The sequence below is a fragment of the Abramis brama genome (genome assembly GCF_963993115.1).
Source record: "Abramis brama genome assembly, chromosome: 13".
Classification (NCBI taxonomy): Eukaryota; Metazoa; Chordata; class Actinopteri; order Cypriniformes; family Leuciscidae; genus Abramis; species Abramis brama.
This window is the reverse complement of record NC_139975.1, coordinates 24,578,656-24,604,442: the sequence shown is the minus strand read 5'-3', so window position 1 is coordinate 24,604,442 and position 25,787 is coordinate 24,578,656. Positions and strand designations below refer to the sequence as shown.

The 25,787-nt window shown below is 38.5% G+C and overlaps 1 protein-coding gene across 8 annotated transcripts in view; it reads left to right on the top strand.

Moving 5' to 3' along the window:
- The window catches only part of enox2 (ecto-NOX disulfide-thiol exchanger 2), a 248,246-nt gene that overhangs the window by 72,469 nt on the left and 149,990 nt on the right, over nt 1-25,787 (top strand). For 2 of the 8 annotated variants that reach the window (XM_084134129.1, XM_084134127.1), the window contains exon 1: nt 4,713-4,866. The exons of the other annotated variants lie outside the window; for them this stretch is intronic. In XM_084134129.1, the coding sequence (XP_083990255.1) occupies nt 4,845-4,866 (22 nt within the window). In that variant the 5' untranslated portion in view covers nt 4,713-4,844. Of the gene's footprint in view, nt 1-4,712; nt 4,867-25,787 lie in introns of those variants that run through there. 8 annotated transcript variants of the gene reach the window in all.

Sequence of the window (25,787 nt, the reverse complement as noted above, 5' to 3'; positions counted from 1 at the left end):
AAAATGACAGTGACTGAATGACTCCAGACCGACAATGAGCTTTAACTCAGTTACTGTGTCATTAGTGCTGCTGAACAGGCCAAATGTTAAAATGTAGCTAAATAAAAAACTGTATAAGAAAAACTATCCATTATCTTAATGAAAACACAACTGCTCCAAACATCTGAAATGGCTTTGATGAACCTCAACTATAATTGATGCATTTAAAAGTTGCCAGTTTAAATGCTCACATTGCTATATTTACCAGACAATGGCATGACGTGTTACATTTGCTACAGACAAATAAAAAGAACAAGAAAAGGAAAGTTTATTTATTTTTATTTTTTTACCCAGACTTTTTATTTTTGTTTTAAATTTACATTTATGCATTTAGCAGTTACTTTAATCCAAAGCGAACATTGCATGTTCATGCATTCCCTGGGAAGCGCCATGCTCTACTCAGGAATCCCTGTATTTTATATGATTCCTGTGCAGTGAATTGCCCTGAATGTGTTTGAAATTCTCTTTTTGTCTGATTTTCAAAGCCTTCAGGATTTATATTTAGGTGCTACACTTTTCAGATATGAGTTGGACCAAATAATTGGCAGAATTCCAGTTAGCTATTGGGATTTTAATTGCTTTACTGACGCAGTGATTGGGGCTTGAGCTTTTCTTTTTTGTAGCAGATTTCCCCCTCCCCAATTTTTCCATTTACCGAATTTTTTCCCCCAGTGAAAGGAAGACATCCTATAACGTAAAGAGATTCATGGCTTCCTTTTAATTCGACCAATAAGACTAGTATTTTTCTGAAAACTGGACCCTTATACAAATATATGGTATTCTTAACTAGAACCTTGGTAATTTGCTATCGGCTAATGTATTTTTTTTTGTGTGTGTGTGTGTGTGTGTGTGTGTGCCAGCCATTGCTCATAAAATGAGCAACTTACTGAAAGCACATGGTTGTTTGAAATCAGGACGAAAGGAGTAGAGAGTCAGTCCCTCAACTTGCCATGAATTAAATAAGAGCAGAGCCCAGCTTTTAATCATTCTCTGTGAGGTAAGAGAATTCATTAGATGCTGCCTTGAGAAACTTTGGCCTGTTTTTATTGTGTTCATGTTATTAAAACATGAACACCATATTTGTGACTAATGGAAAATGGGTAATGAACAAACACGCTTCCAAAGAGAAATATCTGTCTCACACAAGTCACAGTATTGTGGAGAAGCAGGAGAAAAATGCATGTTACTGTATTTGCTGTTTTTCAGCCAAAGGCAAACCGCCCCAACCAGGGGCATCGCTGTTGTCCGTGAGTGGAGGGAACTAGCTCACCTTTGTAAAGGTGAATCATCTGTCAAACACCTACAGCTCCATTACCACCAAATAAATGATAGCCGCAGATGGGAACAAGGCAACGTGGTTAGATCTTCTTTTCTGTCTGAATTTAAACAGAAAAGCCAGATGCTATCAAATTATTAGTATTAATTGTACCTGTTGGCAGTGGTTTAATATATGATGTGGTACCCTGACATTTGAGGGAAACGCCTGTTCGATTAGAGTAAATGAAAGGAAAGTGCACTGCTTAGACATACTTTGATTGCTCTCATTGAGCTAATTTACAGATAAAGGCCGTGACATGCAAGGAAGCTCTTATGCGAAATCCTTAGGCTTAATAACATAGTAACATATCAATGCCCATGTTTCCAGTGCTTTTAATGTGTCACTTTGATGCTGTGATATGTAATTGCCTCACAGCAGAATTGACTCAGGCGCAGCTTTGGAATATTTTTATTAATAGTTTTTTATATTTTTATTTTAATACTATTTTGAATAAAACAGCACCATGCCACATTTATTTCCCTAATTGCATGAAAAGTGTTTATGTAATGAGTGCCGAAAACATAAAAATGCTCACATTACCTATGAAAAATCATCTTGACAGCTGTTTGTATCCCCTTCGGCTTTTGAATAGTCAGAGCTAATTGTGAAGAATGGCAAAATAAGCAGTTCATAATGAATATGCCAATGTTTGCATCCATGCACATCCAAAAATTTCCGAACGAAAGCGGCTGCCAAAAAAACGAAAGCCATTCGCGAAACCGAAAGAATAAGGTGACTTTGTATTTGGAGACACAGTGGCGGTGTGCCTAAACAAGCTAATTATATTTAAATCCAACATCAAAGTATATAAATAGACTCTTAAGCAGTACATTTGATCTACTGTAGATATTTGAAACGCTCATTGGGCCATCTACATTCTTGACTTTGTTTCAGTATGCTAATGCACCCGAATTAGATCAAGTTTTGTTTATTTTCCCCTGAGGGTGTTGGTCCACAGCGTTCATCAGGTTTAGCAGGCCTAGCGGTTTCCACCCACACTCTTATCATGCTTTTATGAGACCGTTGTAATGTCAAATGTTGCTCACAACACCGGTCTCTACTGCCCTCCTAACCGTGACGCACAGAACTGTAAATTCCTGCTGAATGTGTTAAGACATCTGTTAAATCTTCTTAGCTCTGAAATTAACCCAGGCTATGCCGCACAGAGATTCTGAGCTGTGAACATGGTGGTGTCAAAGTTCTTCTGGGATTCCAGGAAGCCAAAGGGTTATTTAACCTCTGGACCCCCAGCATTCTTCCAGTCATATGTTCTGCTCATAACACCTGTTGCACTTGGAAAATGGAAATCACATCTAAGAAAAACAGCTCAGGTGTTATTCGGTTATGTTCTGGTCGGCAACCTTGCTTTGTTGGTTGGACGTTTTGAGATTGACTGCTTAATCTGAAAAGCCTGCATGTAAACACCTTAATCGATCAGATTGACCTTGATCTGAATGAAACTTCAATCGGATTGGAATAGGTGGTCCTTTTCTAATTTGATCGAGAGGACATGTAAACACTTGATCAGAACGGGTGCAATGGTGTAGAAATGGCATAATGAACGAGCTGTAGTTGTTGTCATAAATGACTGTTGTGTTATTCTAAAATTCCCCTACCACTCATTGTCTGTGAAATGGAGCAGAACAACGTCCCATCAGTCCTCACTTCATACTCATCCACAAACACTTTATTTTTGGTGTGGGAATGGTGCGTTTTTACTGATAAATATAACAGCACAGCACAATATGCTCGTCGTCTCCAAATCAGGACCCAAAATAGATAAATATTTAGTCAAGCAACGTAGGAGAATAGTATGTGCAAAAAGCAGGAAAGTATATATATTCGTGCAGTATAAGCATGTCAAACAAAGTTTGTGACATATAAATGCGCACATCAACCCGATCACTTTATTTAGCGTTCATGTCGGATTCATCAATCGGAATTAATTAATTTCGATTGAAACAAAAGATGTGCATGTAAACATAGCCATTGTACAGTGTTTTATATATATATATATATATATATATATATTTATATTATATATATATATATATATATATATATATATATATATACATATACATATACATATACATATACATATACATGCATACATACACATGCATACATGCATATACATATACATATACATATACATATACATGCATACATACACATGCATACATGCATACATACACATACACATATATACACACACACACACAGTATATAAAAAAATATGGTCGTACGTGAAGGCATAGTGCACCCAAACATCAAAATTCTGTCATGATATCCCTTTTAAATTTTCATAAAATGTGCTTCCTTTGCTTTATAATTTATTTCTTTTATGCTGGCAGAACAGCAGATGAGTTTAGCAATTTCCTTGTCCACTGCAATGAATGACCCATACATGTGCATTATTAAAGAGGCCTTGTGGTTTTAGTGTAGATCCTGTTTATATGGCAATTAGCTCATGAGTTTAACTGTTGCTCTGCTCCCTCTGCTGGTGCATATACTAACAATATAGGCAGACTTTACAGTGACAAAGAAAAACATAGCCTACAGGTATTATTACATACCGACATATTTTATTTTACTAACGATTACAGTGGCAACAAGAGTATGGTAAAATAATATAGCCTACTTTTAAACCTGTGTTAGTTGGCTAATACCAAGTTATTGCTTGCATTTTTCAAAAATAATACCAACTTGCCACTCATTTTATTGTTGTAACAAAATAGGCCTAGTTAAGTTAACCCAAAAATGAAAATCCCATAATTTACTCACCCTCAAGCCATCCTGGTGTGACTTTCTTCTGTCAGCCGAACACAATCAGAATTAGATTTAAAAATATCCTGGCTCTTCCAAACTTTATAATGGGAGTGAATGGTAACTGATATTTTGAAGCCCCCCCCCCCCCCCCCCCCCCCCCCAAAATAAAGGCCTTCTGAATCGAAACGATTCATTTTTCTAAGAAACGTATCCGTAATTATGCCTATAACTTTATAAACTGTAATCACTAGCTTTTCATAATGAAAACTTATATGCACTTGTCAGCCTTCTTAAGTCTCAGTAGACACATTCAACATGTTTTATTCGCTGACAACGATAAAACTGTGCATTTTGTGAATGGGTTTCTCGCGCACAGTAATCAATATGAATACTAATGCTTTCAAACCAGTCAGTCGAGCGCGTGAGAGACGTTCGCTTTCATGGTTATTATAAAGAGAGCGTATACTAGATTTGTCGCGTCGCGAACTCGCGGTCAGTGTAGTCGTTGTGTTGAGCGTGACTGTGGATCCTCCTCTCTCTCCCCCTCTCTCTCTCTCTCTCTCTCCCTCGCTGTGGTCTGCTCTATCTTTAAAGCTGTTATAAGCGCAGCAGACCCACAGACACCAGCAGCAAAGCTCCTAGCGCGGAATAACGTCCACTACCAGATCCCCACGGGACTTTATCTGGCTTCGTTTTGAACCGAATCCCCAGGACGATGTTCCTTGTGCAGTATACAGGTACGCTGTCTTGAGTTTAACTTTATTTTAAAGATTAGAGACATGAAATGTGCTCAGTCCCGTGTATGTGGGTCTATAGATAGGGTATACTATAGGGAGCCGCCCGTTACAAACGGACGTTACGGACAGAAAAATGAATGAAAACTCCGCTAAGAAACAACATTACATTCAGAGCACAGGGTTCCCCACATAAATGACTTTAATAACTGAAATGACGACGCGCTCCACTTTAAATACACGTCTTTGCGGTGTATATCGCCTATATAATATCTAGTGAGCTGTCTACAAAGACAGCACAGCCGCGTGCAACATTTTCGAGAATCATAGATTCGAGTTCCCTCGGAATACCCCCTGAGTGCTGTTTAGTTAGGCAGCTCATAGGTTTTTGAGATTGAGACACAGCCATTGTCGCCCAGACATTAGAGCGCAGTCACTGACAGCTCCGGTGATTAAAACCACTGTTATATCGTTATAATAAGATTATAATGACATTATATTTGGTCTCATGTGTTCTTGCGTGTGGTTACTGTTCCTGCAACATCTTGTCATGTAATGCATCAATACATTACAGTGGGCACTGGAAACCCGTGTCCACTATTGAATTGCCATATGCAAACATTTTTGTTTTAAGCATGCTGACTACTAGTGTCATTTATTGCTTGACTTGTTGGGAATTATTCCACGTTGGAGCTCAGAATACAGACTGTAAGGCATGTTGTCAGTTTCAACAATAGCCTATATAACATGTAGCTGTAAAGGTGCTGGCAAGATCAATGATAGTTCAATTGATCAAAAACAAGTTTGGTCTCTTGATATGTATAGTGAATATAGTCACACACAAAAAGAAAACGGACTGAGAAAGAATAGCCTAAAAGAAGCTTTGTTTATTCAAATATTTAGTTCGGGGTGATTAAATAAGGTTCTATACAATAATATTAGTTAATGCAATAAGGCATCATGAACTTTCAACAAAGTACTTTTTACAGAATTCAGTCATCTTAATAATTATTAATATTGTTAGTTCATGTAGTATGCGTTAACATTATTGTTAATGTGTATTAATTCAGATTAATGCTGTATTGCTCATTGTTAGTTCATGTTAACAATTGTGTTGAAATTATTTTTACAAAGAAGATTTCCTAGCATAATTATCACTTCGATGTGATTTATTATGAAGCTTGTGTACGTTATCGGTGTTCTTTTATGAATGCATGCTGAATACTTCATTGTGAGTAAGAGAAGAATGAACTATTGTCATCTGATCTATTTACTCAATAACATAGTAGAGCCTTACTGTCACACAAACAAAAAAGGCATGCATCAATCAAGGGTGCGTGCCATTATTTTGTCTATGCGTGTGTTGATAAAATGCTAATCTATTTCTATTGTCAGTATTATTTTTTTTTCCTTTTCCTCCCCTCTGCTTATTTTGAAATGCATCTGGCTTTTGTCAGAGTAAACCCACTCACCCTAACCTGAAGTGTGAAGGAAAAAGCCTCTTATTGCTGTGACAGCCAGTAACTTTCTTGCACATAGCTCTTTTGGTGGGTAGGGAGTGGCCATTTAAATTGCACATAATGGATAGTCTCTGAGCTTTCATGAGAGCACAAGAACCCAAATGAAAAAAGGGGAGGGCAGCACTGAAGAAGTGTAAAATGCATTTGTGACAGAGGTTACTTACGTAAAACGAAGCAAGCAATGGCTTATTTTTTTAAGACTTGAGTAAGAGAAATAGTCTGTGGGCAGATGTCTATGGTTTTGTGATTCAGTGGCTGTCGTAGAGGATGCCAAGAGGATTTAATGCACATAAAAAATAATATTTAATCCAAAGATATTTGCTTCTGCAGAAGAGCAAATAAGTAAATAACAATCAGCGCTGTATTTAACCTGATGAACTCTAAAGTGCTTCAGTAGTTGTGATTGTTCGGTTTCAGAATGAGTTCAGCATCTGTGATGAAAAAGACACAAGTCCTTGTCCAGTAGATTGAAATTCGAATAGATTAGAACTCTTATGTACTAGAGACTATATGTTAAGAAAAAAAGTATGATTATGGAAAAGTATGATGCTTTCTGAGATAGTATTGTACAGCACACCTGTTCATAAATTAACAACAGGGTTAAGCAGACATTTTTTTTTTTTTTTTTTTTTTTTTTTGGAAAAAGCACGTACTGTACTGTAAATGTTACCATGGATACATACATGATAGAGTGGCCTGGCAAACCTGTTGCTTTGCCAAACGAACATATGCCGTTTAATTTTAATTGAAGGTTACTATTCAGTATCTCTGGATGTGCTCCACAGTGAGAGTGTTTGCTATAATCATCTATCTGAGTGGTTTTAGCCTAGCTTTATTTTGAATACAGACCTTTTGCAATATGAATCACAAGGCCTGGGTCCTGATGTGTGTGTGTGTGTGTGTGTGTGTGTGTGTGTGTGTATGTATATATATATATATATATATATATATATATATATATATATATATATATATATATATATATATATATATATATATTCATAGTCATTATTTAGAAGTTAAACAAAAAATATATACATTTATAAATGTTTTATTTCGATTTTTACTTAGAAAAACCAGCTTTACTGACCCTCGTTTGTAAAGCAGTCTGGTGTGTGAAATGATTCGCGCAAACATGACAGCATTGACGTTGATCGTGGGGAATATTCCCTTCGAAAACAAAACTCAGCCACTGCGTCTTCAGCGGTTCAGATTTAGGAACATCAAAATGACTGCTGTGTTTGTTATTACACCAAAGAACAGAACACCACAATCGATCAGACGCCATTCTGCTCCAGCGTATCAACAATGGTGGACTATGATGACAGCTCACGAGGGAGGGCGGGTCTGTGTTGAAAAGCTGCTGTCAATCAACAATCGTGGGAGGGGCGTCCGATCTTGTGACGTCACACGGTCGAACGGCTTGATTTGAGACGGAGGAAAACATATAAGCAGATTTAAAAAAAAAAAACACAGGATGGATTTTTATCATTTTATGATGGTTGTGTACAGGCACTGCCAACACACATTTCAGTACAATCAACTTGTAAAAGTGCATGTACCATTATATGACCCCTTTAAAAATATACTGTATAAACATCCTAAAACATATGTTTACCTCAAAGGCAAAATTGTATACATTTGTTTAAAACAATAAAAAAAAATACTATTTGGCTAGTGGAAAAGAATGAGAATAACTCTTCCCTGAAAGCTTTCTCTGAAAAGTTTTCTTGATAGCGTATATTTATTTTAAAACAAGACAAGGATACATTGTGTTTTTAGCAATGTAATGTGACTGCACAAAACATAGTATCATGTAGATGGGAATATGCATATGGAAATGAGGATATGCATAATAAAACTAGGCGTTTTAAGCTCCATAAATGTTTATTTCAGGGAGGAGACGGGGTAGAGATGCATGTATGCATAAGCTTTCGCTGACTGTTTAAAAAGGGAATTTTGTGCAGGTTCTGGCGTACGCATCTATTTAATGTCCTTCAACATACTCCTCAAAAGTGCATTTTGGTCTAGATGTTTTGGAAAAATATAAAGCAGTGATTTACTGCAATAAAGCAAGCAGCAAATGAGAGTTGTAAATTTCTATATGAGCTGCAGTTACAACAAAGTTGACGAGTTTAACGTTATGCTAATTATCTCCTGAGAAAAACAGGTTACTGCTGGAAGAGGTGTTAGTGAGTCCAGCAGGGGGCGCTCACCCTGTGGTCCGTGTGGGTCCTAACGAGATGGGGACACTATACTGTCAAAGAGCAACGTCCTTCAGATGAGATGTTAAACCGAGGTCCTGACTCTCTGTGGTCATTAAAAATCCCAGGATGTCTTTCGAAAAAGAGTAGGGGTGTAACCCCGGCATCCTGGCCAAATTTGCCCAGTGGCCTCTGTCCATCATGGCTGCCTAATCATCCCATGTATACTAATTGGCTTCATCACTCTGTCTCCTCTCCACCAGTAAGCTGGTGTGTGGTGGGCGTTCTGGTGCAATATAGCTGCCGTCTCATCATACTGATGCTGCACATTAGTGGTGGTTGAAGAGATTCCCTCTTCTATATGTAAAGTGCTTTGAGTACCTAGAAAAGTGCTACATAAATGTAACAAATTATCAGTGGTATTGAAGGAGTGCAGCTCATAGATATGTATGTAGATGCCTCATTCGAAAACTCCAGACACGTCGACGCGCCAATCATCTAGGAACGGTCAGCGTGTCGTCACTCACAGTAAGAATCAATGACTATAACGTGCACCAATAATGCAATTATTTCCAATAATCAGAGTAAGGACTTCATCACAGTTAGATGTTTACATGACACGAGCAAAGCTCTTCACTCCCGTTTACATGCAATTTCTATTATTCAGATTTTTTCACTAATTTCCCGAAGAAATGGGCTAACCTTTCACAGGTGAGAATGTGTTTGGTTTTGTGTTTAACTCACTATTACAGGTTTATACTATGGTAACTTTTTAATGTCGTGTTAGCTGTAGGGATGGGACGATTACCGGTTTCACTATAAACCACGATAAAATGTACTGACGGTTAGTATTATCGTTTAAAATTGAATTATCATTAAAATCGTGTTTGATTATCGCGACTTTAATAACTCACTGTAAATCCTGTCCAGCCAGCAACAGTCTGACGCAGCCGCAGCGCGCAATGTTGTTGTTTTTTTTATTCGAGAAGGAATGGCGGAAGGCAGATTAATGTTTTAAATCTTACCTGTTTATAAATTAATTTTGTACAGTGTACAAAACAATCGTCCAGACAATATGATCACAACAATTTTATCAAACTCTGTAAACAATAAATCAACTCTGATTTCATTTTCAATACAATCAAAAACGGAGACGCAAGACGGCAAGTTGTATTTGAATGAAACGAGAGAGTGCGTCCGTTGTGATACATGTGCGCTGTGTTATAATGCGTTGTTGACGACGGTCAATATAAGATAGGAAATGCCACAGAATATAATCTTGCTTAAAAAAGTGCATAGAGCTGCTTGTTTTATTTGTTGTTTGTTGATTTTCAAATATAAAACTTGTTGAAATATTTTCAGTGTGAGCATCAGTTATTTTTGAACACTTTCATCTCGTTTTAACAAAACCGTGATAATATTGATAATCACGATAATTTTGGTCACTATTATCGTGATATGAAATTTTCATACCGTCCCATCCCTAGTTAGCTGATGCCTTCGTCTTGTTGTATTGTGTTAGTTTAGCTAAATCATCTGTCTCAAGTCTATTTCCGTGTGATAATGTGTCTGAGGGTAGGCAAGACTCAGAGGAAGTCACTGCGATTTTAAACGATTTCACTCTTTTATATGATTTGTCTCTGCCCACATAGAGTGATATAATAAAAAATGATGCATGGAAAACCGTTTCTGAAATTGTTGACATTCTGAGTTTGATTCATGCATTGCATTGATAATCGTTCATCTTGTTCACGATATCATGCATTATTCACTGCTGCAGGTTTATACAAATGCTTTCCCATCCAGAAACTGATGCCAAATCAAAATAAAATGACATCAGTGACATAAAATTTTCAAAAGCTACGGCCGGTGTCACAATAACATTAGGCCATCCAGCGGCAAAGACATACTAGCAACCAACAGTACAGTGACCAGCCTTCCTCCAGCGGAAAAATTGCTGTCAGTGTGAATGATACATCCATGGTCAGAATTATCATTTAACACTATAATTGACTGCAGTTGCGTAAATACATAATCATATTGTATATATAATCATATTTCAATGCATAATCATATTGCTTTTCCAAGCAAAACAGGAACTCTTTCAGGATTTACAATTTTTGATTGAAAATGTTTGATTATCTTTCTCTCTGGATGTCACTCATTTTAAACCCGTTTTCTTTCCATGCATGAAACGTGTCCTCTGCTCGCAGTCTTTTTAAGGCTTGTGAGGCTTTTCATGTGTGAACCTCATTTCAATGCATGTGCTGTATTTTGGCCATAATTGAGTTTGTTGTACTCTCACGACTCTCCACATGGCAGTCGCTCCAGCAGTTTGCTCAGATTTGCGTCTTTCTGTGCTTTGCTAATTAAAAGCCATGGTATCCAGCGCTAAGGAACAGTGTACCTGATAATTGAGGTTGCAACAAATGCTCCTCTGTGTTGGATAATGAAGAACCACATTGTGCTGAATCCTGCTGGGTAAGCGTTATCAGCTGCATTTTTTTATTCAGTGTATTTTTCCTTGAATACAAGAAACTAATTGAAGTGCATAATCAGAGGCTAGTTATAAATATTGACTCTATTTGACTGCTTCAGCTCCAAAAAGAAAACAATGGTATAAACAGGGCTTGACATTAACTTTTTTTCTCACCAGCCACTGTGGCTAGTGGTTTACCAAAGTTACTAGCCACTCATAATTGTAACTGGCCACAGATTTGACATCAATACCATGCACAAAAAATGGCCTTGATATTTTTAATATTATCTCATAATTTGGCAGTTGGGTATATTAGGCTGCTGTCACTTTAAGACCTGGCACACACAGATCCATTATACTGTTACACATGCATTTTTTTCTGAAAACGTTTTTTATGTTCGCCTAAAACAACTGACTGTGTTTACGTGAATACTCACCAAACCAGCATTTTTTGTGTGTATTTGACTTAATGTGCAGTCACTTTGGGGCGTGAGCACAAAATCGGTGGGAATTATGCGCAATACACGGAATCCCACACTGAAATTCAAGCCCTATAACACCAACAATATTCATTCAGAGCAAATGATACGAGTGAGGGGAGGCGGGTTTGTGTGTAATTCGCTGTCAGAGAGATTATGAGAGAGCAATAAAACGCAGCTGATATCGTGTATCTATTCTGAAAATGAGAATTGGAAGTGTTTCAGACATTTCAGTTTCGATATGTATCTAAAAATCCATATTTTTGACAACACTACATTGCACTAGTTTATTATTTCAGATGCCCTTTTAAAAGACTACAATTGATAAATGTATATTATAAATAAAATTCAACCCGCCAAAGTGGCTAGTAGGAGTGACTGTTATACACCACCGCTGAAATCCACTCGCAGTTGGCGCGCTGTTAATGTCAAGCCCTGGATATAAATTTAAATGTAAAGATTAGATCTGATTTTTATAGTATTGTTGAACAGGCCACTTTTTAACTGTGCAAACTAAACCTATCTTTATGGATCCTGTGTAGAAATAGTTTCAAATCACGTCTGTTTTAATGACATCCATAATAGCTCTCACACCGTCTCAAATCCTAATGAGATATGCATGTGAGAATTTTTTTTGCCTAATTGTTGTTTATGTGGCCCTTCGAGTATTTGTTTGGTTCTCTCCTCTTAGACGTGCCAGAGCACAACAAGGCAGTTTGGTCTCTCTCCATCTGCTAATGCTAAACATTCTGTCCCAACACATTTCAATTGTACAACAATTAATTAATGCTAAATCTTGTTTTCACTGTAATAATCTATTGGTAACATTTAATTGGCAGTTTATTTGTTCACTATGCCAGTGTTTCCTGCAATGCAGTGAAATAGTTTGAATTGTGAATTTGCAGTCTGTATGGGATGTGATGCAACAAATTAATTAAATTGAATCAGCCTGAAACCTTCACTTAATGAATATATACTCCCTTACTGAACAGAAAGTTATTATGTTTGGTATTAATGATACACATTTGCAACATAATATCCCTGCCCATTCACAGAATGTGTGTGAATTTGTGAAGGAGTGCTCTGATCATCCAGGCGGTCTGTCATAAAACAAAACAAAAACCAGCCTGCTGGGCTCTCAAGCAAGTGAGGAGATTCAGGTTCAAGTGTCCATAACAGCAGCCCCTCTGACTCAAATGTTTCCTGAAGTAGAAGTGCGATAGAAGGCAAAAAGATTCAGCCCAAACCCCCAGCTACTAACAAGGTCTTATCACTTCAAGTTTAAGGAAGCAGGCATGATATCCGAGAGGATTCCGCTTTCCCCTTGCAGTGATAAATAACGGCCTTGAATCTGGCAGGATCATAGAAGTTGGGATAAGAGGGCCTAAAACATTGAAAAACCGAGCCTAGCTCGCTGTTCATTATTGACAACCATCTTTTGGAACGCAGGAGGCGTCTAATTTAACCTCGCCATTCACAAACAGGGATGACATGTCGTGTTTCTGTGAGGCTTTCTAATTGAACCCCTCGAGGTTGTCCTCCGTGAGCTCAGGCAGCAGAGCATGTTGGCTCGCCAAGGGCCAAACGCAGCCACTGGAGAAGCACTAAGCCTCGGTCTGCATCCCAGTTTGTGATGGAGCAGATTGGTGGCTTAAGGACTGCCATGCTCTGCTGCTGGGGCTCTGCTGAGATGACAGAGCCAAAGTGGTGAGCTGTCTTTCTGAGGCACTAGTAATATTGTACAACGCTGCTGCAACACACAACGGTGTGATAGATAAAGCGAACCAGAGTTTTTGTTGTTACTATGGTGTTTTTTCTCTTTCCTTCCCGGCACTGCCAGGAAAAAAACAATTGGAGGCAGCACAGCATATAGCATGATGGATCGTCCAGAGGATGCAGAATACTACATCTCTCAAGCGGGCCTGTGTTTGCCAGGGCCCCTGAGAACGTTCCGAGATGCAACCACTAACTCACTGTAGATAATGGAAAAAAATCACGTTCCTCCTATTTTTCATCTAATACTTTAATTCTCGCTGAAATTGCTTTTTTCATTTAAGCCTGAGGTAACTCTGATATGTGCGCAGCCTCAAGCAAGGAACTTTCTTTCTCATGTACTTCACACTGGAACCTTTCTTCACCCTGTGTCCTTTTTTCATTTAACTCTAAAGCACTGTGTATTTTCATTTATTTTTTTTTGTTTGTTTCCTGTTTTCAGCATGGAACAGTGAGACTAGTTTAGTCCAGTTTTAACTCAGTGATTTTCCGCCTTCAGCATAGTTTTGAGGTGGAGCTCGTCCGCTGCTATTTTTGCATAAACACACAAATCTCTTAGACCACCTCCTTTCATTAGGAATCCAAAACACTTTTAAAAAAAGCTCAAATGCAACCCACAATTTGTAGGATGAATGAATGTCTCAGTGTATGATTTGAGGTCAGGAGTCAAAGGAAAGGCTGCAACTGTTACTAGTCTGATGTTGCCATTGACCAGCCTCCACACAGTTAAATAGCATGTCTAATTCTATGCTTTAAAAGGGGCTTTGAATTTGTTAAAACATTTCTAGTCTGAGTTTTGTCTGTTTCCTACCCATAGGTTTGGGTTTGCACACTAAAAGATGACATATCACAAGGTGGGATGATTTACCTCTGGTTTCGTCACTAACTTCATTGCTATCTCTATTTTTACCATTGGAATGCATGCTGTGGAAATGACACAGTAAATCTCTCTACACTTGTAAGGGAGGGAGGTCAGCATATACAGATTGGGATCTCTTGTTACTTTTTTGCATTTGTTTTGACCTCTTTTCAACCTTTATGGTCCACAGTGCTGCAAACTTCCAAAACCAAATTCTGTTTGTTCAGCAAGTTCAGCTCTTTAGTTTGTTCACAAGGGAAATTAGCCTATATGGAATTAAATTGTTTCATTTGATACTAAGAATGTTGTGCTTCTATTTGTCTTTTATCTGAAATTTTCACAAGAACTTTAGAGGTGAACCAGGAATTGTCTATAATGATTCGTAGTCGGGCGTTTCCATAAGAATCAGTTGCTTTCTAATTAATTTGACAAACAAGTCATTGTTCTGCCCTGTTCCTTTTATCAAACTTCTAACAAACTTTAAAATGTTATACTATTCAGTTTGAATATCAAAACAAGGGTACCGGAGTGGTTGTGTATAATGGCCTCATACAGTGTATGCAGTTCTATTGATAGTAACAAAAATTCTCAAGGGTACAGGGTAACCAGGAATGTCTCTCGGTAAAGGTTGAGAACATTGACCTTTAGATGATGTCTAATATCATTTAGGACAATGGTAATGTTTGCTATGAACAACTGCCTCTTTATGAAGTTTACTTAGCCTAATTGATTTTTCATTTTGGCTATACATTTTTTTTTATAGCAGTATATTTTTATAGCACCCTCAGTGCTAAAATGTCTCGGCGAGACTTAAAACAGCCAGTTTGCTCTCAGATTCATGGAGCCGCAATGGGATGTGGCTATTCACAGTCAGTAGCTTCACACCAGCAGGAACAAGGTGCCAGTGCCAGGGTTTTAGAGGGGACACACCTGGTGTTTGGATGCGCAGCGGCTGTGATTGGTTTACTCTTGTCTGCCATTTCGACTCTTGCAGAAGCCAGGGCCACCGCTAGCCCTGAAGATAATCCATCTGTCAGCACCAGTCAGCTGGCTCCCCTGTGCCCCTGTACCCACATGGCCGTGTTGACAGGGGGATTCAGCATACAGCTGGGTTACATCAGTGGCCACTCAACTGAAACCACTGCAGGTGTAAACAGCCCCTCTTCAATAAATGTGGAATGTCAATGGCGTTCTTTAGCTAATGACAAAACGACTGACCTCTTTCATTTCCTATGACTTGTTAGCAGAGTTGAAGGCATATGATGGGTGCTTTTCTTGTGGCATGGTCCGAAACGGTGACCGTTGAGGTCAGTAACAAGTTGAAACTGAGGAGCTGCCAACGATTGACTGAACATCATGGCACTGAACATGGCCATTACAGAAAGAAAGTAATTGGATCCACAAATCAGCAGATGGGTACAGGTTTATAGTGGCACACAGTTTTATGGCCTTATATTTCAGGGCTTGGAAGTAGGCCGTCACGGCCATTTTGACATTGTGGGTAGCTTTTGACAGCGGGCAGCACACTCATGCCTCTTAGCCCTCAAGGGCCTTGTTGGCGAGAAGATGGAACTTAGTCGACATAAAGGCACAACTGTGTTCTGAATTGATAAAAAAGTGTGGATTTCTTTACATCTGTCCATACCTTCTCTACCTGAATGGATCTTATTCAGTGAAATTGTTCACCATGAAATGCTTATTTTACTTTGAGATATGTTGAGTGACACTGGATTTTTTAACAGAAAAAATTGCAAAGCAGGACTTTATTTTATCCTTTTTGGGGTTGATTGGGTCATGAAAAATGGTCTACCTTATGACAGACGATTTTGGTTAGGAGCTGAAAAAAAGTAAGTAGAATCGGTGATGGCAGCCAGGAAGGACATTTTTTTGGTTGTCTACAAAGCAAGAAAGTCCCTGATTTGTTTTCATGTTCTCCCCTTATTGGCGTGGGTTTCCCCCTGGTGCTCCGGATAGGATCCAAGCAACCCTACATAGGACAAGAGGTTTGGAGCGTGGATGGATGGATATTTAAACATTTTTTTTAAATAATTTACACCAATTAGGAAAGTAAATAAGGTCAGTTTTAGCAAAGTTTTTCAGACATTAGCAAAGTCTGGTTACAAATCCTGCTACATATGGTTTAACTTTTAGTCCTTGAAAGATCTCCAAGTGTACAAGGGGATTCATGTATTTTACCTTGACTACTGAGATTTTCCACTTCCTGAAGATACCTTTTCTCCTGTTCTTGCTGTTATTTGTGTGTTTGTTTATTGCAGAGCAGTCAGTCTCCTCTATACACCGCTCAGCCAGGGAAAGTAGGAAGGGTCAGGGGAAGGTCAGTGGAGAGGAAACTGCGTGATGTGACTGAAAAGCAGAATCATGTCTGCACACCATCTTTAGTCAATTTTTAAAATTCTCCCATTTCTCTCTCTCCCTTCTCTTGTTGCCCCTCGTTCTGCATCATTGTCAGTGAGAAAGAGGGAAAAGGTAGATTAATTGTTTTCTACAGGTAAGAGAGGCATCTCCAACGCTCTGCTTATTTGAATCCTGGCGAGGTCCCATATGCTCTGAGAAATATGTTCCTCTTCTCTGCGAGTGTTAGCGTGTTCAGTGAAGCGGCACTGCATTAAGACAGGCCTGGGCTGGGTTCCAGGAATACCACGGTACCACCAGCTGATCCTCAGCATCCACAACACATTCATCTTGTATGTGGAGCTGTGTCTAAAATACCTTCCCCAGCGAGACTTTCTGTGCCCTTGGCCAAAGGTTTTGTTCCTTATGTAATTAAAAGTCAGAGAAAAAGACTGAATCCCAAGACCGTTTTTACGAGTTCTAAAAACACTCCGCTTCTGTGTTTATACTCTTGTCCCTAAAGTTAGCTTGAGGTTATGCTGGTGCAAGTGTGCTCTTGAATTCTTTACGAAAATATCATTGTTCTGTTCTTTTCTTTAAAACCTATGATTAATAATCTCTATACTTCTTAACCGTTGTACCCAGAGACTGATTTCACCAGGAGAGAAATCGTGGAAAGGCGAAGCCAAACCAAGTAACTACTTGTATTGAAGCGTCCTTTTCCATGAATGTCTAGTCGAGCCAATCCAATTGAACTGGAAAGACTTAAAGCAAGATATTCTTTTCCTCTCCATGAAATATCTCATTACAAAGAACTAATTTTCAATTGATTATATGAGCATGTCAAACATATGAGTTGAATCCTAAAAATCAAATCCTGTGATGCAATTGTTTGTTATTTGCCCTAAACGCAGTGATTTATCACGGGGTGATTGAATTACCGAGCTGTTCTTTGACGAATGTTGCCAACTCACACTGACAGATGTCTGGGGCTGATGTCACCCCTGGGGCTGATGGATCTGTCAGATCGGAAGGGTGAGAATGCTGATGAAAACATCACATAGGGAAAAGCTTAGTAAACCCACAGTCTGGTTTTCTTTGAGTTTTGCAAAGTTATTCTTAATGGTAAACAGTCACAAAACTTCAATCTAGAATGATTTAAAAAAGGACTTGTTTGTTTTTCACAGAGCATAATTTCATGTAGAACGCATCCCAAATGTATATAGTAGCCTACTCATTATATCCATATCTTGAGTGATCTCTCTGGTAATACTTAGCCAGTCGCAGTCGATAAAATATTTAGGAAATGATCGTGGAGTGCCAATTTCAGCAGTAAAGTAATCTTATCAAGGAGCGCATTAAATATACTGTCTCTACACTTCAATCTGATTAGTTCTTAACTATATGGATCTGTTGCACCCTAAAACATTTTCCATCATGGCTGGGTAACAGTTGGTCAGTAATGGACACTATAATTGTGTATTTTAGCATTGGTACATTAACATAAATAAGTCATGTTTTTCCTTTAATGAGAAAATTGTAATCGAGCCAGTTTAAAATGGCAAGACTTGGAGGTGAAAGTAAGGGTAAACAGATTTTTTTTTTCAGGCTCCTGCGGGACTGACATTGCTCATATCTCTGGGGTGTCATTAGCTGTGTCATTGGTAGATCCATTTTTCTTCCCACCTGCTGTATAGGATGGGGTGCCTTGTGGATGCTGAACAAAATGCCTGTGGTTTTGAGTGCTTCAATCAATTCAGTTATTTCTTTCTAGTCGGGAATCATGCTCACTGGATGCATGTGAGCTTCTTGCTATTTTATTCCATACCTATGTGGATAAATGACTAAAATAGCTGCTGTTTTGTTTTCTTGTTTAGTATATTGTCACAGTAACATCTGCTAACCATGTTTCTAAAAAAAAACAAAAAAAAAAACATTTATTTAATAGAAGCTTTATACACAAGATAAATATAATAGTTCTTGATTTCACTTTCAAAGAAATGGCTTGTGGTTCACTAACCATCTTTACAGTTGCAATTTGTCGTTAGCCCATTTCATACAGCAATCCCAGTAAATTACTGTAAAATTACCAGAATGACTTTACTGGTAATGATGTTCACACAAACAACGGTGTTCTGGCTTTTTACCGGTAAGAGACCATTCACACATCACATGAGCACCAACATACCGGTAAATTCTGTGATGTCAGTTATGGGAAATGATCTTCATGGGAAATGATCTCCATTTACACGGCGCCATTTTCTTTACTAGACCACGTGAGGAAAAGTGCTGTTCAATTCGATTTTTTTTTTTTTGACGTCTAATTGACAGGCATAAGGGGATGATCAAACAGAACGCCTTTTTGCTCTTAAAAACAAGAGAGGCGCATAATAGTATCCAACTGCAGAGAATGAAAAAGAAGGCTGGGTCTCGAGTGCGTGACGACACGTTGAAAAAGACGTGGCGCAATGGTCAAAGATTTCTATCTAGTGAATATTTACATAGACAAACTATTAAAAAGCAGCAGAGCTTACTGTAAACAGTGCAGAGTAATCACATCATCTCAATAAGAACTTTGATTAGCCCAAAGCAGACTTCTGTATCTGTATCTTTTATGTGTTCAAAAACTCAGATTTCATGGTGTAATAAGTGTCATTACACTTGAACTTAATGGCATTTTATTCTAGTTTATTTATTTTAATGCTGTTATTTTTATTAGCCTTTGCTTACTTGCAGTGTACTGTGAAAATGCCATTGTCAAAAAATGTCATCAAAAATGTGTTGTCTTTGCGTTATTTCACATTACTTTTTATTTTCCCTTCTTCAATTCAGATTGCAGTTCCTTACAACTCAACTGCAGTATAATTTCTTTATTTCTTTGATTCAGTAGCAGCGCGGTGCCACAGCTTAATTATGTTTCTGGAAAAACTGATGTGAATATAACTTAGTCTCTGGAATATCATTTGTTGATTATTATTTAAAAAATGTTTACTATTGCAAGTCATCTGTGCTCGTTATCATGCGGTTACCGGAATGTAGCAAAGCCTCTGAACAACTGATCTCAGAGTTTGCATCTTGGCAGATGACCTTCAGGCGTTTCTCTGTACGTGTGGGCGACTTCAAGCGTTAGCAGACTGTTTGTGAATATAAGCTGCAGAAGCAATGACAGCCCCACATCATTCTCTCTGCCTCCAGTCAAATGTTTGCTTTAGCCCACTTTGAGGGATTACATTTTAATAGTGGTGAGCCCCTGAAGATATTCCCTTCGTCTCATCAGTCTGGAAACCATGGGAGGGGTCTACTAAACAGAGAGCAGCGGATCGGATTGTGTGTTTTCTGGTCGGACGTCCATCCCCCCCCCCAACCGTAGGCACAGCTGCCCTCTCCTCGCACTGAAGAATGAGGGAGGAAACGAGCAAGCTATGTCAGTACTCAAGTGACGCTGACCCATGCCACACGCATTAGTCTTCCTGCTCGGTTTACTTTGGAAGGGTAATTATACTGGCGAGACATGGCAGAGTCTTGCAGTGTTGTTTTCCTTTTTTTTTTTTTTAACCATGTCCTAATCTTCTTGTAAGGCCAGATAATTAATAGTGGGTCGACAGGAGAACCTGCAGTTGTCATGTTAATTGATCGGATTTAGCTTGTTGAAGCAACTTCTCTCTGTTGCACAAACAGTAGATTTTAACTCAACAACTGACTGTCTTCTGCCTGATGACTCAGTATAGATCCTGGACCCACCTATCTGCAATTATTTGTTGGTGCCGTGACCCAGTTTTCATAAGTTGCTTTTTAGCACAAGTTGTTTGTTTATACTGAGTTGAAGTAAACTAGAAATGTTTTTCTAGTGCATTCTTTAACCACAGCCAGCTGCACATCAAATTAGCTGCATTTGTTATTGAAGGCCTTAGTTCTGAGCAGCATTGGCTTGCTGTTAGATGCAATGAGTCACTCAGCACAGTGGCAATGCAGTTTTTCTCTTACAGAAATCTAGTCTTTGGCTACAAATCGGTTTACATCACCTTTGATGTGCAAAAGTTGACACTTTGCCCAAAGGTATAAAGGCTCGCTGTCAGATTGAAGGGATAGCCTATACTGTGCAGCTATTGGTCAGTACAGAGTGTAATGCTTAAAAAGCCCCTTGGGCACACTTAAAATGACTTTCACGATCTGTCACATATAGGCACAAAGCCAGACCTTCATTAGCTCACAGCAGTGCAGCCAGATTGAGAAAAGGGATTTAGGCCCGCTGTTCATTTTAGATCCAGTCTACTGAATGTTAAAGAAGTAAAAAGTGTTCTGTCTGGCTGATAGAAGAAAGGAGCCAAGTGCATTAGTTTTGGTTAGCAGTTGCCACACTGTGTGCTTATGTGTTTTTCATTGTGAGCAAACTCAAAAGGCTTTTTACAACCTCTTTAGCCTTTTGTAGATCAAAGTCTTATATCATAATATTTCAAAGTAATGGTATGTTTTACTATATAGTTGTTGTTTCTTTTGCTGGAAATTTGACAAGAAATATTTAATAATCTTAAGCAAATGCATATTTGTACACAATTTAGTGAATTAAATAGTGTTAATTATCATTAAAAAGTGTTATTATCATTAATTATTACACGGCTTTGTGGAATACTTGATTTGATGTTTCTTTGTCACTTTCATGTGTTAATTTATATTGATTTCAGCAAAAAAAATCTTAACACGTCACTGCATTCACACTGCTTGCACAAGGTCTGTGGTTCTGGGTCCCAGAAGCATCTCAGAAACAGCACTGAGAGTCGAGTTTCGGCACTGAGACGAATTAAAATGGACTATAAACCTATTTATCAATACTTTTTTAAGGCTTTTATGAAACAGGCCATTCCATTTAGATTAATTAGCATAATTATATAAATGTGATCATCCTCATCATGTAAATTAGATTTCATAACAATCAAGTTTGTAATAATTCTCAATGGCCAACTCTTGAAAACTATTTTATAATTTTTGAGCCTAAGTAAATAATGCAGAATCTAAAAAATAACGTCATTTTCTATATGGAGTCGCATGTCTGTCTTGCAGCAAAAACGCTGTCAGCGTGAAAGTGTTATCCCCATAGATATCCATATAAAGGCTAGATGTCTTAAGGCGGAGTCACTTCCGGCATCACCGGCGGCCATCTTGCCACAGGGAAGCTGTGAATTAAGGTGAGTGATCAGCACGCACACAAGTCCTCTTATCTCGCTGAAATCTTGACGGATTTACAAACGGTTTGGTTTCTTACAAACTTTATTAACGTGGCTATATTTCTTTCATATGGAAGTCCATTGTTATAATTATTCATGTGTATGCAGTGTCATAACTACATCTCTGACGTTTATAACAAACCAAGCCGTTTGAAAATCGGTAGAAAATTGAGCAAGTTATGGTTATTTAAAAGTACATGCACCATGTTATGAGTAAGCGAGCACCCTGTGATAAGATGGCCGCCGTGTGCGGACGTCGACCTCCATTGGCCAGCAGCGCGCACGAGACATCTAGCCTTTATTATATGATATCTATGGTTATCCCTGTTTGGCATCACAGTTATGCAGCCATGCCCTTCAGATGCAGTGTGTGTGAAACAGACCTCAGTGGTTTGGTACCTAAAATGAGATAATGCTGAAAAAGAAATAAACTGTTCTGTAATGTCTTTCTGGGAAAATAGAGACTGTGTTGAAGTGTTTTAGAGTGTCAGGTAATGTGGTTGATTGGTCTTCGGGTCTTTGCATTTTCGATGCTGCTAACTTTGCAAATAAAACCTATTCGCTTTCGCTCTGAATGTTCCTGATACAACACTTGTTTATTTCTTGCTATAATTCTCTGTGACTTGAAATAAAGCGCCCCACTAAGACGACTTAAAACGTGTCATCGCTGGTCTTGGAACATAATGGCTAGGACGCCCGAGTGCCATCACGATGTGACTACCGAACATGAGGGGAAGGCTTAGGCAGTGTTACACTAAACAAAGTTCATGTTAACCTGACAGGCTTTCTGTGCGATATTCTATTTTTACAAGATTTTTGTCATTGCTAATTATTCTAGATTTGCCTCATTGTCGCTACTGAGGAGCAGAAAACGAAGAATTGACGCCAGCTGCTACAGTTTCCTTATTTTGTCACAACAGGCTCCAGGGCCCAGGGCAGACTTTTGTCCATTGGCTTTACCTTCAAATTGTCTGATTCAGGTTATTGCACATTTGTCTCTTAAACTAAAAGAGAAGCTCACTCTAATTGGGCCCAGCTTGAAAAATGTGAAATGCAGCAGAACTTCTTGTCTGACTTTACAGGTTTGTGTCACAAAATGTGGTTGTTCTTCTTCAATAGTCTACAATAAGATGACATGAAATCTGATCCCTTGATTTTATTCATTTAGCCAACATTTAATGCTTTTAACCACCTGTGGTGTTGATATACGTAATGGGCTGTGAGTTTTCACCTTTCGATTCATGCTATCCCATGGATTTGGCCATCCATTTACCAGGCAGATTGGCAGGCGTTTTCATTTCTGGTTTTGTAATTAACTCTAATGGCGGAGTCCTAAAATAGATGGGGTTTATAGTCAAAGTTAAATAATATTGCATTACATGGGCTGAGGATAAACGTATCTCTCTGTGCCCTAAATAGAAAGCTGATTTGTTTGTGTATCTGGCACTGTGCATGCCTGTGGACTGGTTCCTAGAGACCCAGAACCAGAGCTGGGGAAATCAATTAAAAACAAGTCGGGTCGTCCCTCGTGCACCACATCTTAATGTGCTAGTTATTTCCTCATAGGGCATTTTTTGCAGTGAATGGTGGACTGGTGTTACTACTAATAAAGTAGAAACTAATAAAGCAGGCACACAGAAAACAAAATGTAATACTCTTCCATGAGTCATGTCACATGTTTATTTACATTTATTTACTAATGCATTTGCTGGGTATTCATTTCCCTCTACAATATAAATACTATTCTCTGACTCTGACTCTGTTCTCTTCTTTATTTGATCAAAGAATCCTGAAAAATAAGTATCATGTTTTCTATATTGAGCAGCGCAACTCATCAGCATATTAGAATGATTTCTGAAGGATCATGTGACATTGAATACTGGAGTAATGACTGAATCGCTTTACCATCACAGGAATAAATTACAATTTAAAATCTATTAGAATGGAAAAGACCTCTCTTAAATTGTAGTAATATTCCACAGTCTTTGACCAAATAATTGCAGCTTTGTTGAGAATGAAAACATTGAAAAATCTTACCAACCCCTAACTTTACAGGTTACAGATTGGCAATTTTACAATACATGTGAATGCAGATCATCCAGTAAGAAATTAGATTTAAAAGAAGTCTATTTTATAAACCTCATTTTAATTCTTTCCTCCCCTCATATGACAAGCTAACGTCTGTCTGATATAGAATAATTATGGAAAATTGCACATATATTCAATAACAAAATTGCATCTGATAGAACAAAAGAGCATCTGTGGCAGACCATCTTATTGAGTGAATATCCGTGTGTTGACTTTAGGGTGATGGAAGTTGTGATTGTGTACTTCAGTCTGTTCTGGTGGGAGCATCCACTGTGTGGGTGGATTAGTTGTAATTTAACAAGGATTAACCTTTCTTCCATTGCCTACTGAAGAGAAATCTGCCAACCTCAGCCCAGCTGTTACGACACACTATGATAAGAGGATTTGGAGAAATGTGGTGAAGTTCTCGCCCTCACAGAGCATCTGAATGATTGCAAGCGTAAGACATTTTGAATTGAGATTTCTGCTAACGGTTGTCTTGTTAGCATGTCATCACCTCTGATTTAAACTTTGATAGGCCTAGTTGCACACTGTATAATGCGGTTCACATGAATTAAGGCTTCAGCACATTTTTATGTGAATCAAATCAATCCTATAGTCTCCACTCTCCACATTAATGAAAAGTGAAGTCAGGAAAACAATGTTCACACCACAATGGTGTGTGATTTTTTTGCAAAACCTTTTCAAATCATTTCAAACATAATCCGTTTGTTGTTCATTCGGTGTACAAATGTTGACATAAGAGATGAACAACACATTTGCTTTCATCAGTGTTGTTGGTACAATGATACTTTAACTGAGTTTGTTTTTGGGTAATGTAAATGTGATGTCTGAAGTGGCCCAGTCTACCAGTATGGTGTTATGGACTATTGTCTTTGATTCATTTCGGAGAACTGCTAGGCTGAATTGTAATCTATCCAGACTAATTGCCCACATCCTTTATGGTCTTAATGGCCTGTATGACCTTATTGTTTCCTCTGTCTGAAAGGCCTTGTCTGCTGGAGTCTCCAAGGATGCTTTCAAGTGTGACCTCTGAGAGATTATATGTGGTACATGTTCACTCACTGATATATTTGTTTTATCTGCTCTTAAGTTTATGAAGCAAAAAAGTAGCGGACCTGTGGAAACGGAGATCGGAATGTAGTCAGACAGGAATCATACGGCCCGATGTTACTGTCACTCTGCATTAGTGCTGCATTTCTCTGTGAGAAATGGCAAGAGAGAATAAATGTGTTTTCCAAGAAATAGCGGCCCTCCAATTACCCAGCTGGATTCCGGATCTGGACCACTCAGACGGAAAGAGCTGAAAATGGATCCTTGTTCGTGCTCTTCTCTGAGGAATTCATATTTTCGTAGAGCATGTATTGTGACAAACTTCAACAGTATTCTTAGTCAAGTTTTGTTGAATTGTGATCATTGGAATTGGCCAGTAAACACCGCTGATTTTCAGTGCCTTGTAGGCTGAATAGAGTAAACTGGTTCACTATGTAATCACTATGACAACTGACTCGGAGCAGAACATCTTTCACGTTCTCTGTTTTCCATCTTCTGGTTTGTGGAAGTTTCTGTTAGTTTCGTTCCTAGGGTCATATTAGCATGATGATTAAATTTGCCCTCCACCGTCTACTGCAGAATGAGTCAAGATTTGCACTGCTGTTGTTGAATAGGTCTTTAGGGAATACTGCCAGTGAAACACCAAATGTGCTGTTTGTTTTGGTCTTTTGTTAGATTTCTTCGCCACTGGTAATTGGCAGATGTGTAAAGCTTCACCTTCGGTGCTGAATATTTTGGAATAACAAATATTCCCATTCATGAAGGTGCCACAGAGTTCTCTCAGGGCCCAGAGATTCAGTGAATTCATCAATATTTTACTGTTGTGTTTGTCATTTGTAGGTGTCGGATGGGAGAATTTGTGATATGTCTCCTGAAACATTGCGGGGTTGCGGTG